The sequence below is a fragment of the Chanos chanos genome, chromosome 10, assembly GCF_902362185.1.
Source record: "Chanos chanos chromosome 10, fChaCha1.1, whole genome shotgun sequence".
Taxonomy (NCBI): Eukaryota; Metazoa; Chordata; class Actinopteri; order Gonorynchiformes; family Chanidae; genus Chanos; species Chanos chanos.
The window spans coordinates 23,188,369-23,204,381 of record NC_044504.1 but is presented as its reverse complement, the minus strand read 5'-3'; the positions used below and the strand labels follow the sequence as shown (position 1 = coordinate 23,204,381).

At 40.7% G+C, this 16,013-nt stretch overlaps 1 protein-coding gene across 2 annotated transcripts; it reads right to left on the bottom strand.

The window, feature by feature from the left end:
• Window positions 1–61: 61 nt before the first annotated feature.
• Window positions 62–14,691, bottom strand: p4ha1b (prolyl 4-hydroxylase, alpha polypeptide I b). Of its 2 annotated transcripts, none has more exons than XM_030786292.1 (15): window positions 14,629–14,691; window positions 12,030–12,106; window positions 11,249–11,345; window positions 10,708–10,859; window positions 10,042–10,179; window positions 9,594–9,833; window positions 9,190–9,401; window positions 8,875–9,051; window positions 7,647–7,717; window positions 5,072–5,171; window positions 4,795–4,848; window positions 4,366–4,431; window positions 1,226–1,294; window positions 1,011–1,107; window positions 62–447 (listed from the first exon to the last, which is right to left on the bottom strand). In XM_030786292.1, the coding sequence occupies exons 1-15, from the start codon at window positions 14,640–14,642 to the stop codon at window positions 377–379; spliced, it is 1,635 nt and encodes a 544-aa protein (XP_030642152.1). In that variant the 5' UTR covers window positions 14,643–14,691; the 3' UTR covers window positions 62–376. The 2 variants fall into 2 exon arrangements, with proteins under 2 accessions (XP_030642152.1, XP_030642153.1); XM_030786293.1 differs by lacking the exon at window positions 7,647–7,717 and adding an exon at window positions 6,423–6,493.
• Between the last annotated feature and the right edge of the window lie 1,322 nt (window positions 14,692–16,013).

Here is a 16,013-nt window from a genome sequence, read left to right as displayed (position 1 = left end):
CGATCTACACAGGTTCTCCTAGCTTTAAAAAGAGAGCATGTTGTTTATCCAGTCAAAACCACAGAGTGCAAAACAAATCACAGGCAAAGGAAAACATCAACAACCATAAACGATTTTGAGTCCTAAATGGGCCTCTCATGAGTCCAGGGTACAACGGAAGCAGCAGGGACAACCGGAGACATCATTTCCAGGAACCGTACCCCAGCCCGGGGTTTTAAAGCTGAGCTGGACCAGGGGGCAGGAACCACAATGAGGGGAATGACTGTCATAGTCCACACCCTAATATTGAGAGTGTTGTGCATGAAGACATCCTGGAGTGTGAAAGGAAGAAGGGAAGAGGTGGGAGGAGAGGAAAGATGGAAGAGGAGTGCAGTCATCATTCCATCTCGTTTAAGGCGCAGGGTCGTCGGAACTCTTGCCCTCGTTCATGGATCCATTTGTTTGATACTGAAGGAGGAGAAAGGGAGAAAAAAAATGAAAAGACAAAGACGGACGAAGAATGAAGAAGACAGATCTTTACAGGTGAAAAAAAAACAGAGCTTTTTAATTCGCTGAAATTTGATTCAGTGAACTTGAACTTAATTGCCAGAAAACTGAACTTTAACTGTTATCTTATAACCTTAACTATAATCAATCAAAAATTACACCACGTAATAAAGAGCTATTCAGTCTGATCATAGTGAGTTTGTGAGTGACATTATGGTAATCTGAATTTTGTTGAATTTCAATTCCTTCAATTCCATTTTTCCTTCATTCACTTTCATATTCGAACTCTGTTTTGTCTGCAGTATTTCAATATAATTACAAAAACAAAAACAATCAAAACCTGATTTGGATGATTCTATGTACTTAAAAGTCAGTTGAGCAACAAGCCTAGCCTATTTTATTCCAACAGCTGACAAAGATTTGACTATCTCTGCTGGGTGAGGTTTTTCTTTTTTTGTTACCAGAGGTTTTAATCAGCTTTACTGTCAGAGAGATGATGACATTCTTGGCAGGGACACACTCACCCCACTTGTTGCCCACCAGTACTGGACATGCCGCATGTCGTGTGCTATAGTCTCCCTCACCACTGGCAAACAGGTTATACCAGAACACTGCCGTACCCTGTGAACACACAGAGAGAGAGAGAGAGAGAGAGAGAGAGAGAGAGGTTTGTAGTACCCTGCAAAATACGGAGAACCTCCTGAAACAACATTCTAAAAGAGGCTGCTTGTTTGATTACCTTTTTGGGCCACACTGCAGCGCCTACATCTGGGAACACTGTAGCACCCCCTGCTGCCACATCACTCATCTGTGACAGAGAAAAAACAAATTTAAATATTTAACCATCAATACTATATCTCTTCACTAATTCATATAGTTCTCTACTCGCCGACAAGTACCCTAGTACATGTTGCACCTACTTAACATGCCCACAACTATGTAATAAACACATTATAAATCATAAATTTCACATATGCAGGGGTGTGTCCAGAACATAAAAGTGTGGGAGAAGGCTTGGACAAATGCTGGGATGGAATAATCATAGAAAGTCAATATGCCCATTTTGCATCCAACCTTCCTTTCTGGAACAAACTGAGGTCAAATTGTTTAATCTACAGTGAGTAGTTAAACTGACTGATGTGACAATGTCACAAAGCAAAACTTTTTTAACAGCTTTATTTGTGCCAGCAAGAGAGGTGGTACACCACACTACAGGGGTGTCAGCTGTCACCCCATGCCACCCCTGTGGCCACACCCCTGGCTGACAACAATTAAGTCATACATTCAATCCAGAACTATTGTACAATTATTTATTTATTCCATTACTATGGCTCATTCCTGCATTAATCAAATACAGAACAGAGAAATTAAGCGACACAAAGTCAATAGATGAAGTTTCTATTAAAGTGTTTTTAGACTGCATACAGATCATTCAGTCTTTAGTGTGATGAGCACAGCTCTGACAATATTTCCTGATTTCTATTACTCTAATTTTTTGGTGTTTATAGGCATTTTATAAGCCTTTTTCATCTGTTTTTCAACTTTATCTTGATAGCTCAGTTTCTCTATGACGTATTTATTCTGGACATGTTGTTGGAAGAATTTTCTTTTTGTCCCATTTGAAAAATTATACTTTCAGCTCTTAATTCCTAATCAACCAGAGTCCTCTGACTCCTCCTTGTCTTTCCTTAGCAAAAGCATAATGTGCTTTTTTATACACCCCAACTTTTCTTTTTTTCCTTTTCGAACCTTTTGGCAATCTTTTTTTTCTTGTTGGCCTGTTCCTCTTCCTTTATAAACCTTTACAGTTTGTTCTGCCTCTCTTTCTCTCTTTGTCTCTTTCTCTCTCTCTTCTAACTATTTTTCTGGTGAATTTTCCATCTGCTGCTTGAGGGATCTTGGACTGTTTTGTCTGTTGGACCATGTTATGTTTTATGAACATCACAGTAGGCACTGCTGTCAAAAACAAACCCTCTTTTTCCTCCATCTCTCTCTTCAGTTCAGCCCACTTTTTCACTGCATTTCCATTTTTTTTCTTTTTTTTTTTTCTTCTAACCATCCTCCTCTTTTTGTGTCAGTCTATTTCTGTCTGTCTGGAAGGGCGTAATGTGCTTCTCTTTGTCCTTCAGCTCTACACAAAACTGATAATCTGCTCTCTATCCTCTTTCCTCCATCTCTCTCTTTTTTTGTTCCCTCTTATTTATTTCACCTTCTGCTGTTCAATGGTAACAGCAATGCTCCCTTTTGAGAAGCTCCAGCCTCGTCATTCTGACCATTTTCTCTATCACTATCTCCAGCTTCTCTTTCTTCCTTTCATATTCAACGTCCTCTTTCTCTCCTTTAGCAGGCATCTGTGCTTTTCTTTATCCCCTGTCCAAGCAGACTCCATCTGCCTTTACTGCTCATTCGTCTCTGTCCAGGCTTTCACTACTATTTCATTTCTACAGCTCAACTGTTGTTTTGTCCCTCAGCGAGCCTGTAATGTGGTCAGTCGTGGGCCCTCGGCTCCTCCATAAACATTTCAGCGTCTCTTTTTCCCTTTCCTCTCCGTTTCTGCATTTTCCGTCATTCATGGCTGTTTCGTCTTATTTTGTCCACTATTTATAGCTCTTGCTATCTCCTGCATTCACGGCTTTTTCCTTCTGCTTGTTTTCTTCTTTATTTTCATCTGTTTCTTTCTCTCTTCTTCAATTTTCCTCTTTTCCTTTACCAGCCCTTTCATGTTTTCTTTAAGCTCTTTCAAGGCAACCTCCTAACAACTCATTTACCCATGTCCAGTCTTTGTCCAGTATTTCATTACAACTCCTCGAGTTCTCACTGCCTACATCAATTTCCCCTTTCATCCCCTCCCCTCTCAGCAAGTCAGGCTGGTTTTCTAGTAAGGACAGAGTTTGCATTTGAGCCTGTTCTAGCTCTCTCCATCCTCTCTTCAGGTTCCTCTTTTCTTTTTCCAGCTTCACTCTCTCCTCTTGCCATGCCTTGACAGTATTTCTCACTTGCCATGCCAACCTCTCCTTGTTCTGCTGTCTGTATAGCCTCACAAACCATGTCTACATCCTTCTCAGAGACACAGAGGTGCTGTCTAATCTCATTCCCATTCTCCTCCTCAACCTCCTCAATGTCAGTCACTACATAGTCTTGCATAATGTCACCATAAAATGCAGAAAATAAAGGAAAATAGTTTTACAAATTAGCAGCAATCGACATGAACCATATTATGTAGTTTAAATTGAGCAAACTGTGAGTGAACCATTTCAAGCATGTGCCTCACTTTAGTTTTATCCGCGCTTATTAGACTCTCCTAATTAATGCCAATTTCCAGACATCAAACACAGAAATCTCTCCCACAGTGCTCTCAGTATGATGCTTACATCTGCCAGGCTAATTGGCTTGTAAGGAATGCACACTCAATAACTACTTTATATTTGAATTTTCAAGTTCCCTTTAAAATTTGTTTTATTCCTATAATATGTAACAGGACTGCAAAGACTGCCTCTTGAGGAATTTGTCTATATTTCATTTCTAAAGTATACACAATAAATTTGATCATTTCTATACACAACCACCAACTCATCTGGCCTCATCCTACCTATGGGTCTTGACCCATATTTTGACAAACAGTGTTTTTAAGACGGTCGTAAGATGTTTCTTTCTCTCATTACAGTACAGGCATCAGAATACCCTTTTCTGCAGCTTGGACGTGGCAGAAAAAAGAAAACGGTTCAGAAACCAGAACGTATTGAGTTGTTTGGCCACATAAATGAAGGAAAGTGTGATGTGCTTTAGTCAAATACAGTTTATATTAACTGACACATTACGGATTAACATGAATCTATGTTGATGTAGACAAAGACAGATAAAACAGAAAAAGCCACTCACATAGAAAAGCCAGGTGGCAATGCGATTTCCTGTACCCAACTCTTTAAATGCGTCTGGTTCATCTTTCTGCAAAAACACAATCACATACAATCAGATACACACACAAACACACGCACACGCACATACACACACACATTCACACATAGAGCGAATAATGCAAAACACCACCATATGAACTAAATAATCTAGTGTGCTGTTTATAGATAACAGTGAAGGTTTTTGGACATTTTTACAGTCTGCCTCAGCCTGAAAAAAAAGACATGTTTTGAAAAGATATATAAAACACACACTACAAGCATCTGCCTTTGATTGCATAGCAGAGTGATAAGATGATACCTGTCACACTCTAACGTTTTTCAGATTTTGAAGAGGCACTACAGCAGTGTGAGGAGAGTTACTTTGCTATTCAGGAGTGAGAGAGCAACTCACCCTTCCAAAGTCAAAATGAGGTTCATACTGTCCTCCTACTCCATAATTTGCCACCTGGAGAAGAAAGTGAGGGAAAAACAAGAAAACACACATTTTTCACACAGCTAAAGAGATTAATCATCATAAGTAATAAGTATTAATCAATCCATACCATCAGTGATGTTCAATATAATTCAACATATTTCATGAGGTGAATAAACATCAGTCTGTTTTGGTGTCTATTTTATATTATTCAGTTGATAACAGAATAAACAGTATTGAAAAGAGCCCCTCATACCTGCAGCTCCTCTGCAGTGTCCATTTCCAAACCTGTCAAGTCCTCGATTCGCTGGTTTATCCTTTCAATCACTGGGTCTTCATAACCACTCAACCAGGCACTGGGATGAAAAAGTACAGGTCAGTAAAGATGAGGAGTATTAATGACCACAATTCAAATTAAAGTGAAATTCAAATAAGCGCAATTCAAATATTCCACATGCAATTAATCATACTTTAAATCAGGCCTTTCCAATTAGGCTCCTACAGGGTCTCAAATGAGGACACTAACATTTTTTTCTCCCCCCATCCCTCCCTCCCACATTTAGCATTTATTTATTCAATTATTCACTTATTCATGTATGCATACAGAAATGTATTCATTCATTTATTCTAACTGCACTCCCAGGTCAACAGACATTAATGGACTGCATTCAGAATGAAAACGAAAGAGACCCAGAAACCTGTTTGGTAAAAGGTCTGACTGTGTATGACTTTATTGTCTCAGAGCTTGGACGCAGGTGTAACAAGACTTAGAGGGAGTGAAAGGAGGTGGAAAATGAAAAAAAAAGGGGGGGAAGGGAGGATCGGATCATGCCAAACCAAAAGAGGAGGATCCCACCCAACAGAATCTCCAATCAGCTTAGGGCGTGACTGTGTCATAATCTCTTTCTCTTTCTCTGTCACTGTGTTTCTACCCCTCTCTCTCAAGTTCACCTCAGGATAAGGTATTAATGCTCTCTGAAGAACCCAAAGAAGGGAGACACATGTGTGGCCACAGACTTTCCACTGACCACACCCAGTGTCCCCACACAGTCACTCTCACACATATTCACTCACACACACACACACACCACACACACACACACCACAAAACCCTCTAATAAGCTAAACCACAGTAGCACTGGCTCCAGAATAAAAGGGGTTCCAAATATAAGTCTGTTAAAAGGTTATTTCAGTGACTGTGACTCTACTGACTAACTACATAAGGACACAGAGAATTTCCTCCATGAACCAGAAATGTTTTACTGGTGGGAGAGAGAGAGAAGAAAATGAGAATGACAGTGTGGAGCATTGCTCTCCCAAACCTTTACCTTATCTACAGCAAATAACCTTTAAAACGTGTTCTCTCTGTGTGTGAAACAGAGGGTTTGGGTGGCTTTGCATCAGCCTGCACAACAAGAGGAGTCATTTCAATCTCATGACAGATCAGATGACCGAGTCAATGTCTGAGTGTATTAAAGTGCCCTTATAATGGTAATGACAAACACGGTGGAGAGATAAAATAGCAATAGCCCAACAAAACACCTGTAACATACTAAGGCCAGGAGAAACTAACCTTGACCTGTACCCTTTCACCTTTCACCCCTTACCTTTTGGACACTCTGTATTGAGCAGTGGTGAGTTCCCCCGTTATCGGGTCATGCACGGTGGCGCGTCTTAGCTAATCCCGCAACACAAGACCAACATGAACACGTAAACGGGGACAGAGGAGACAGAGAGCCGGGATGATTGAGAGAAACACATAAAGACAAACACAGATAAAAGGAAAACAGTAAAAAGGTAGACAGAAAAAACACGGAGAGAGGAGAAAGACACAGACAGAAGAGAGGGGATCAGTGGTGGTTATAAAATGTTGTGTTGCGTGACTGTGAGCAGAGCAGGGACAAGCCTCTGAAATATATCTATTTACACACACAATAACATCACTCATTCACCCACATATTTGCTGATGTCAACAACATACTTCATGTAGTCTCAACTCTAGACTGACATACACATCAACCCAACTCAAAACTAATGTATCTGGACATAAACTCCAGACGTTCAGCTTCATGTTGACTCAGTTCTACACATTCAGAAACAGATATAGTCTTAATGCAGTTCAACACATATATGTTCAAATAAATTCATTTTTTTTCGCAGTCATTCATGAATAAACTTAACTCTACAGATTCACTGGTAAATAAGCTCAACTCTACACATTTACACATGACTAATTTCAATTCTAAACAGTCATCTATGAATGAATGCATGTTAACACTAATTAGCGATCAACTCTACACCACATACATACTTGACATTGCACAAACAGAAGTTTCAACGTCCATTCAACTCAACTGACACAGTTCAGCTCACTCAGTCTCCACATTCAGCTCTTTACAAATGCTAGCTTACATAAATGGTGTGAACATTGAGATGTTAAATGTTAAATGTTGCTTGCAAAGTAGATCTTCTTGCTGTCCCTGCTCAGCTACAGTAAGAATGCATGTTAACACACCTGTATGGAAAAAGTAAAAACTGTGTTTACTTTTTCTTCATGAACTCCATCCACCACACCATGTTAAACCCCAAAGGCAAACTGCTCAGCAAAAGTCCCATTACCCTCCCAGTGCATCTACTAGTGGACTTTCTAAATAAACTAACAGAATGTTCTGGAATGTCCAACCAATGCAAGTCTTTCACTTTGAGGGGGCACTTTAATTCCTACTCCTCTATTTCTCGGTTGGTTGGTTTGTTTGCTGAGGAGTTCACACGTCCAAAAGCAGAGACGGTGACGAGGGTTTAATTCGAGGGGCATTAGCCCTCTGACATACCTTTTGCTGATCCTATAGTGGGCAGTCTCAAGCACGCCCGTGATTGGGTTGGAGATGGTGGCCCTGCGAAGCTGGAGCCGGTACAGGGGTTACACTCCATTCTGTGTGTCCCTTACAAGCTCCACCACTCCAGAGAACTTCATAACTAGGGTTTATGCCACCCTGTGTAGGCACTTGTCACCACAATTCTCCTAGCTATCGAGTATGAAGGGTTTTTCTCCTTACCCTGTAACTCTGGCACTAACAAGCTTCATTACCCTTTGCTTGCTTTTCTGAACGGTAAATGTATATAAGTACATTGCTGCAAATTTTTATGTGTTCCAGACAGCCTCTTAATTATAATTATTAATATTTTGGGTATCTATATCACGACCCAAATTATGACAACTTCACAAATTAGAGGTGCAAGAACAGATTTTAAGGGTTCCATTTTCAGCTCTCTTCAAAGTGGAAGGATCACAATAAGTCTTGTCAAGATCAATTTTTGGTCACTATTTATCACTTTCTTTGCTTAGACAGATATCACACTGACTATCTAAGGACGATACACTTCGATACACTGAAGCTTCTCTTCCAAGGTAAAGGAGAAAAAAAATTGCAACATAGGGATATGACTGAACGTGGTTACAATGCTGAGGGGAGATTGCTGCTCCAGTCCCAAAAGTGAGAGACTTTGAATTTAACTGAACTGAATTCAATTTGAAAGAAACTACATAAAAACTTCTATCAAAGCTCATTTTCACAAAAATATCCCACTTTCGGTCATTTTTGACTGAGTTGAAATTCAGGGACAAGCATTTGTAGCTTTAGACCACAAATATGAAATGACTGGAGCGGAATTCAGTCAAATGTACAGTATTTAAATATAAGTCTCTCAGGAAAAGACTTACCTGTGTTAGACAGTATGAAAATTCTCATTTCTATATTGTTTCCAACACCAAAGTTCCAGAATGCATCAAAAATCCCTCTAAGCAACATTACATTACAACATAATTGAGTTTTTGAAGATGTTCCAGCTAGTAATGATTTTCAGATAAAAGGTTCAGTGTAAAGATCAAAGAGGTTGACTTTTTAGAGCAAGTTCACTCCGAATGAACACCAGTAACTACTCAGAAACAAATATACTGACAAACTAGTATCCTTTTAAGCTAAAAGGTTACAAACACACAGATCAGCCCCTAAGTAAACCATGACAACTGAAGGCAAGACAGAGGACAACACAACTCACCCTGGGCTTGGCCAACTCCTTCACCTTACTGATCTCTTTGTCAGAGATTATGTCATGGAAACGCACAATACGGGGCCGATCCCACTCATCCTCCTGCTTCACTGGAGCCAACACGAAATGGGGGTTACGGCTGTTGTCGTAGTAACGGCAAAACAGGCGGCTCTGCCTTCGGGGGGTCTACAGGTGAAAAGAAAGAGCAAATAATAGAGTCTAAACAGGTAAATAAGAAAGCAAAATAAGACAGAAGACAGAAAGAAAGGTGAGCGAGATACAACGAGGGCGAGAGAGAGAGAGAGAGAGAACACTAATCCTTACCAGTTTCACACCCTCTCCTCTACACAACCGTTCATATCTTTGCCTCTCGGGAAGGGGGTCTTTGGAGCGTTTCCTCTGTGCCTCTCTTTTATCCACATCACTCTTTTTTGGTTCTTTAACCTTCTCTTTCCTTTCTGCTGCCTCTTTTCTCTGCTTCTCCAACTGGAACTCAAAGTATTTCAGATTCCCTTTGGCTCTCTGGTGCTCTGGGTCTGTATACAAACACACACACACACATACAAACACTGAGAGGGTTAGTAAATTTAAAAAATGCCTTGATAAAACCTATTCAGCCCACAAATTATTTTAACTTTGTATTTGCATTGTTGACCTGTAAGGTCATTGCTTATACTTATACCTAAAATATTGTATTTTTGATTTACTGAAATTTCCTGTGTACTCACCCAGTTTGAGCAGTCTCTTGGTGAGCTCCAGTGCTCTCTCTAGCTCCCCCTGCTGGTAGATGGCGTAACTCAGATAGTCCATCACAGTGGCCTTGTCTACAGTAGATTCCTCTCCTTGGTCAAGCTGAGAAAGAGCCTGGGCCATCCATAGTTCGGTGTGGTAGTAATCTGCATCAGAGTACGCAATCTTCCCCAACTCATAACAGTCCTCTGCTGTCATACGGCTCTTATGTATCACCCCTGAGATATAGCGCATACACACACACACACACACACACACACACACACAGGGTTTGCCACACCAAGATGAAGATTAATTATTAATAGTAATATGGTAATATGGAAATGTAATCTTGTTTCGATAAATACCTTGCTCTAGCTCCTTAGACAATCTTTAGATCCTTAGGTTTCAACTGTCAAACTCTGTGACACGCATGACCATACTTACCAGGCAAGTCCCCAGAGGAGAGGGCATTGGTGGAGAGTTGATATGTGTCCTGTAGTCTGAGCAGGGCTTTGGCAGCTCCTGTCTGGTCCTCATCACTGGGAAAATACTGTCTCTGAACAGTCAGATTTGAAATAAACCCTACAGGACAGAAAGAGAGAGACAGAGAGAGAGAGAGAGAGGCAGGGAGGGAGGGAGAGGGAGAAAAAGAGAGAGAGAGAGAGAGAGAGAGAGAGAGAGAGAGTGAGTGAGGGAGAGAAAGGGGGAGAAAGACAGATTAAAAACATAAATATAATTTCCCACAGCTTCTAAATATTTAGTTTCACTTCTACAAGTGAATCCAGAACAGATCATTCCTTTCATGTTTTGATAACGATAATGCTTTTTTCTCTAAACTTCAAGACAGAAGGAGTTTCTCACAAGCCTCCTAGCTCACTGAGCTCAGTTATTTAAAATGAGTATTTTACTATGTGTTTTCACTCTAACTGTGCTCAACTGTACATCACACAGTCATAGCACTGAAACTGACAGAACTGTCTATCAGTACAGATAAAGTCTGCTTGATATGACATATTAACATACATTTTTGGGGGAAATACCCCCACTCATGTCTCCATTAGTCCACACATCCATTCAAATCCACACACCCATGCACACAAAAACACTGACCATCGGAAGTGTCCTTGAGCACCAGGTTCTCCAGGTCAGCCCACTCTGTGTTTAACCTCTTCATAAGTTTGAAAGCATTGACTGGGTGTCCCAGGAAACCCTCTGGGTCCTGAGTGGCTGTGGATGTCAGAGAGTCCAGCTTCTCAGCCCACCTGTCCCGCAAAGAGACGGAGTCCTCTTGGAATACAGCACGTGCAGTACGAGTCTGTGCATGTAAGCCTTCTTAATGTAAAAACTGACAGTGACCATCTGTGATTTGTACCCTTGTTACGTTTTCTGTTTCGTACGATTGTGGCCAACGATCCAACAAGTCACAGACTGTGAATTGTGTAATGTGTACTCAGATGTCTGCACTAACACTTCAAAACTACATATTTACAAACCCAAACTAAGGCCACTACTTCATAGTCATCTGAAGTGCTTGCCCTCACTAGAAAAGATCTCTACACTTTCTTAGTGTATTTACACTCATTCAGCAGTCTGTGATTAATCCCTTGGTTCACAAATACCTGCGTGTGTGCTTGTGTGTACAATCACTTACGCTTTAACCTGCTCCAGTTTATTCTCCTCAGCTCTGATGTAGTCCTTTAGTGATGTCACCAGATCCTTCTCTGTGTAGAGCAGGTCTGTCATCTGACCTGAATGTCAAAGAGGATTAAATTAGCAGTTAAACAGATCAATCAAAAGCAGAAATGACAAAAACACCAGAAATAAAAGAGATGGAATGTACACAGACTCATTACAGAACCAATTCCTGCTTAGACTAAATATAAAAACCACAAGTATTTCTTTCTGACCAGAGAGACTGGACAGACAATCTGGCCAGCTATTCAAATTAGCCTTCTTGGAGTGGTGTGCAGTTTGTTTTTTAACCTCACAGTCTAGTCCAGCTCTGAACTGCTACTGACTCATACAAATGAACGAGAATATTCCGGAAAACTCTTTATTCAGCACTCTTTTCCACGAGTTTCCATAAAGTTCCCAACCATTCGACGTGATCTTGTAGAGTTGAAAATCTAGAAATTTTTAGGGCAATGTTAACTTTAAAAAATAATGCCAAAGTAAAAATCGTAAATCATCATTGGTCAAGCAATGTTTCAGTAAAACAGCTCCATTAAGCGGACTGACCTCAAAAGACTTTGGGAGCGATACAGAAGGAAGAGTCTGTAATGACTGTCTCAGAGTAAAAATGCTAGAAAAATTGTGCATTTTCTTAGTAAGAGTTCATATTAGAGATTGGGGATGACTGGAGACACTGGACACAGAGCAGCATTAAGGCATCTCTTCCCTACAACAGAGGAAGAGTAAAAGGAGAATCTTACCAATGGAGGTAAAGAAGTCATTATGAGCAGTGAGTGTGTGGAGAACAGAACTCAACACCAGTAAACACAGCATCATCCTGATGGAGGGAGAGAGAGAGAGAGAAAGAGAGAGAGAGAGAGAGAGAGAGAGAGAGAGGGAGAGAGAGAGCCATACACATAGACACATGAGCATGATGTATGGGCATTCGGTTCAATTTAAAGCATCCTGATGCCAACCGATCTCAGTCAGTCAAGCTTTCTCTCAGGCTTTTATCCACCCAAAGAGGTGAATCTACATGCTTACTAAAATTGGTGTGTGTGGGCAAACTGAGGGCCACTGCCTGTTTAAACACTATCAGATGCTTTAGCAAAAATACTGAAGAACGGTTCTTCACAAAAATAAATAAATTCAATTTGGAAACACAAACCAAAATATCACATATAAAGAAAGGCTAGTAAAAATGTCAAGCAGAAAATTTCAGATTCTGCTAATCATATTCGGTTTTTATTCTTTTCTGCATCCTGATGCAGAGAAATCAAAATCTCACAAGTGTGAACACAGGCACCCTCAAACACCACATATGGACAGCAGAGCTGTGATCTTTCCAAGACACTGAATGTACGTCAACTCCTGTGTCCATTCCATATAGTCTCATACTATGCTGAAGTACAGTCAGCCATTTAAACAATACAAGACTAATTACCTTGATATTTCCAAATGAAGTCATACAAAGACACTATGTGTGTTTGTTTGTGTGTGTGTGTGTGTGTGTGTGTGTGTGTGACACATTTTTGTGATGCTGTTTGGACCAAATGTCCCCATGATGATGTTAACATCTGAGAAGTGGTGGTTTTATGGGAGTAGTCGTTGGTCTCCACAGCTGTAATTTTGTTTTTCTTAAAGATATTGTTACAACTAATTTGGTTAGAGTTAAGGTTAGGCTTAGGGTTTGGGCTGGGGTTAGGTGCAGGAATTCCCCACTAACATATGAATACAAGTGTGTGTGTGTGTGTGTGTGTGTGTGTGTGTGCGTACGTGCAAGAGAGAGAAATGAGAGACCTACATATGACCAGGTTAGGTATAACTTTCACTTACACAGTTGCAGTGATGCAGTTTTACTCCATTCAATGATACTATGAGCAAAATGGGACAGGAGAGATTTGCATTAAATTATTTCAGTTCTGGGTGTACCTTTGAGTACACATGTATACGTGTGTGTCAGTATGGACTAGTGGAGGCTGAATGTGCGAAGAAAGGAACTGCATGTCTATGCATTCGTGTGTGAGTGTATTTTACAAATCTGTCCCTGAGTGCAGACACATGTGTGCAAGTGTATACAGGAGGAAGAAGGTGTGCACTCCACTCACAAGACGAAGTGATGCCTAAAGGTTCTTAAAACACGCAGAAACTTGCCCCGTACTAATCTAACCTCCAAGTGTGTGTGTTTGGGTGTCAGTGAGTGTAACACATCTCTGTGTCGTAACGTTTTCACACTCACTTCAATACGATTTAAAAAAAAAAAAATTAAATGGCTTGAATGTGCCGTTTTTCAATCAATGGACGTTAAACCATTTATTTTTTTCTTTCACTATTTATATCAGTAACGGCTCTAAAGAGTTGTTTAACCGATGTAGGTCACAATGCAAGTCACATTTTTAAAATCGACATTAATATTTTTGACTTATCTACTGATGGACCACAAAAGTGCAGTTGCTCTGGGGGACGTGGAGAGACTACGTTCGTGAGCATTCAAGGGTCTCGCATGGAAGCCATAAGAAGTCGTACTTCAACGTAGCGGTACGGACTGCCACGTCCTCGCCCTTCCCCCCACGACTCCTCTTCGCAATGATGGGAGAGGAAGAGAGATGAATTTATCTGCATACCAATTTACATCGCTAAAATACCGGATTACATACTGCACGCACTGTAAAATAGGCGCTACGTTTGTGCCAACTCGCTGGCAACTCCATCAAGTGAAAAGTGAGATGGGGTCAGCCTGAGGTGTTGCACGCTACGTTGCATTTTGCAGTGGGACAAAACAGTTCTTCAATTCTAACAATCTAACTGTTCAGTCATAGTATTCAAAATTTCGAACAACTAAACTTTCTGAAACGGCGTTTTAGGGAATACAACTACTTAAACTGACGAGGCCGGTCATGATTTGGTGACTGTAACTGTCCTACAAATGGACTGACTAGGACCACATCAAAAGGTAAAGAAAGGACATACGATGTTAGACGACTCCCCGTGGTCCATTTATTTATAAGACTATTGATAGATTCCGTATAAATGCAAGTTAGACGTGAAAAGCGACACCCACTCAAAACCTTCCTCCGGGGTGTATGCATCCCTTGAGCCATACAAAACTTTAGCCGGTGTCCGACCAGGGTTAAACGATACGATTATTTGACAAATGAGAAAACAAGACTTTGCACTTATGGGGTAAAAAATTACCCACATATGATACTGCACACTCAGAACATACAATAGTGGCATGCATTGTGTTTGGTCAAAACTGAAACTTGCATGTTGCCCAGAACTACTTTCATCTGTTCATGCTGGATCAAACCGATAGACCTAACACTTCAATGACGCGGCGCTTGCAAAATAAATTCTCACCTCCTTAATGCCATTAACGCAGAAAAGGGTAGAAGTCACACTATGTCCGTTTCCAGATTTGAGACTCCCGGTTCCCGATCCTAAAGGATGTGGCTTCGCTACGTTCCCCTTCCTTAGTGCTGTTTACCACTATTTCAATCCAGCCACCGCTCTTTATCGAATGCGTCCCTCCTGTTTTGAGCTCGCCATCTGGCGGCAGTGACCCCACCGTGCTACGTGCAGAGTCTCACACACGCTTTCCTCACGATTTTTTTTTTACGTTTGAAGGGGTGAATACTTAAGTACAGAGGAAGCGCTCCACTTCCAGCTGTATACTTTCTCACGTGATCCGAGTGAATAACTGTAAAAGGATTTCATATTGTGCCACATCGGCACGCGTTGCTATCTGCACCATTCTGCACGTATGCAATGCCAACTCAGGCTTTGTGAACTGCAGTTTTTGAGAGGTGACACAGAACTCCTTACCAAAATATGAACATCATTAAGATAGGTGCATGTGTAAATGTTTAGCCGTGTTTGTGACGTAAGTCACTCTTCCTGAAATGTTTTTTAATGGATTCATCTTCGTCTGATTTTGCTCCACTTTTATTTACTTTTGCAGTTGAGTATGATGTTAAGGGCCAGAGAATAATCAGTTCATTTTTTAATATGATGTAGATGAAAAGATGGCATTGACGGTTGAACTGCAGACGAGCATGAAATATGAAGAGCATGTTGTTTTCTGCCAAAGTTGAGGTCCTGGACTTGACCTTATTGTGGAACTTTTCAGAAAATTCTTTGCCTCCACTCCACTCTCAAGTGGGAGGGATCGCCTGACTTTTCTGGATTGGAGGTGGCTGAATAAGTTCCTCTCCCCCCCCCCTTTCTCTCTCAGCCTATGTGTGACGTTATTTGCACTGTCCTTCTGCCATCGTGTAGATTGGGCTGCAGAAGTAACTTTCTACTTCAAAATTGTGATTACAACCACAGCTGCAAATATTTCTGCTGCAAATGTTTACATTCCTCCTGAGGAGTACGGTACAGTAAAGTTTGTCCAAGGATTCTCTGACCTATGAGAATTCACAAGTGCTTGGTTTATCGTTTGCCAGTGAAAATGTGTACAAAACAATCCAGTTTTCTTACCTTAACCATCTGTGCCCTAAAAGTCAGCATTAGCATTTGTTCAGTGAAGAAGCAGATGACACTGTTACTGAGAAACCATAATCCTTACCCTAACCAAATACAAAGAAAACTGTCCTTCTTCAAACAAACCACAACACAGTCAAGCTGTTATATGTTATAAAAATAAAAGTCCCCTTTAATACAACTGCAGCAATGGTTATCTTAACCAAAGTTATATTTGTGAAGCAACTCAAAAGTACAACCAAAACGTAAGGCTAATTTCA

Bases quoted from the DNA above. Each gene is read 5' to 3' on its own strand.
- p4ha1b (XM_030786292.1), bottom strand. The intron at 9,834-10,041 runs GTAAGTATGGTC...GCTATATCTCAG, and splicing joins CTCCTCTGGGGACTTGCCTG to GGGTGATACATAAGAGCCGT. The intron at 4,432-4,794 runs GTGAGTTGCTCT...GTGTTTTTGCAG, and splicing joins CTCATTTTGACTTTGGAAGG to AAAGATGAACCAGACGCATT.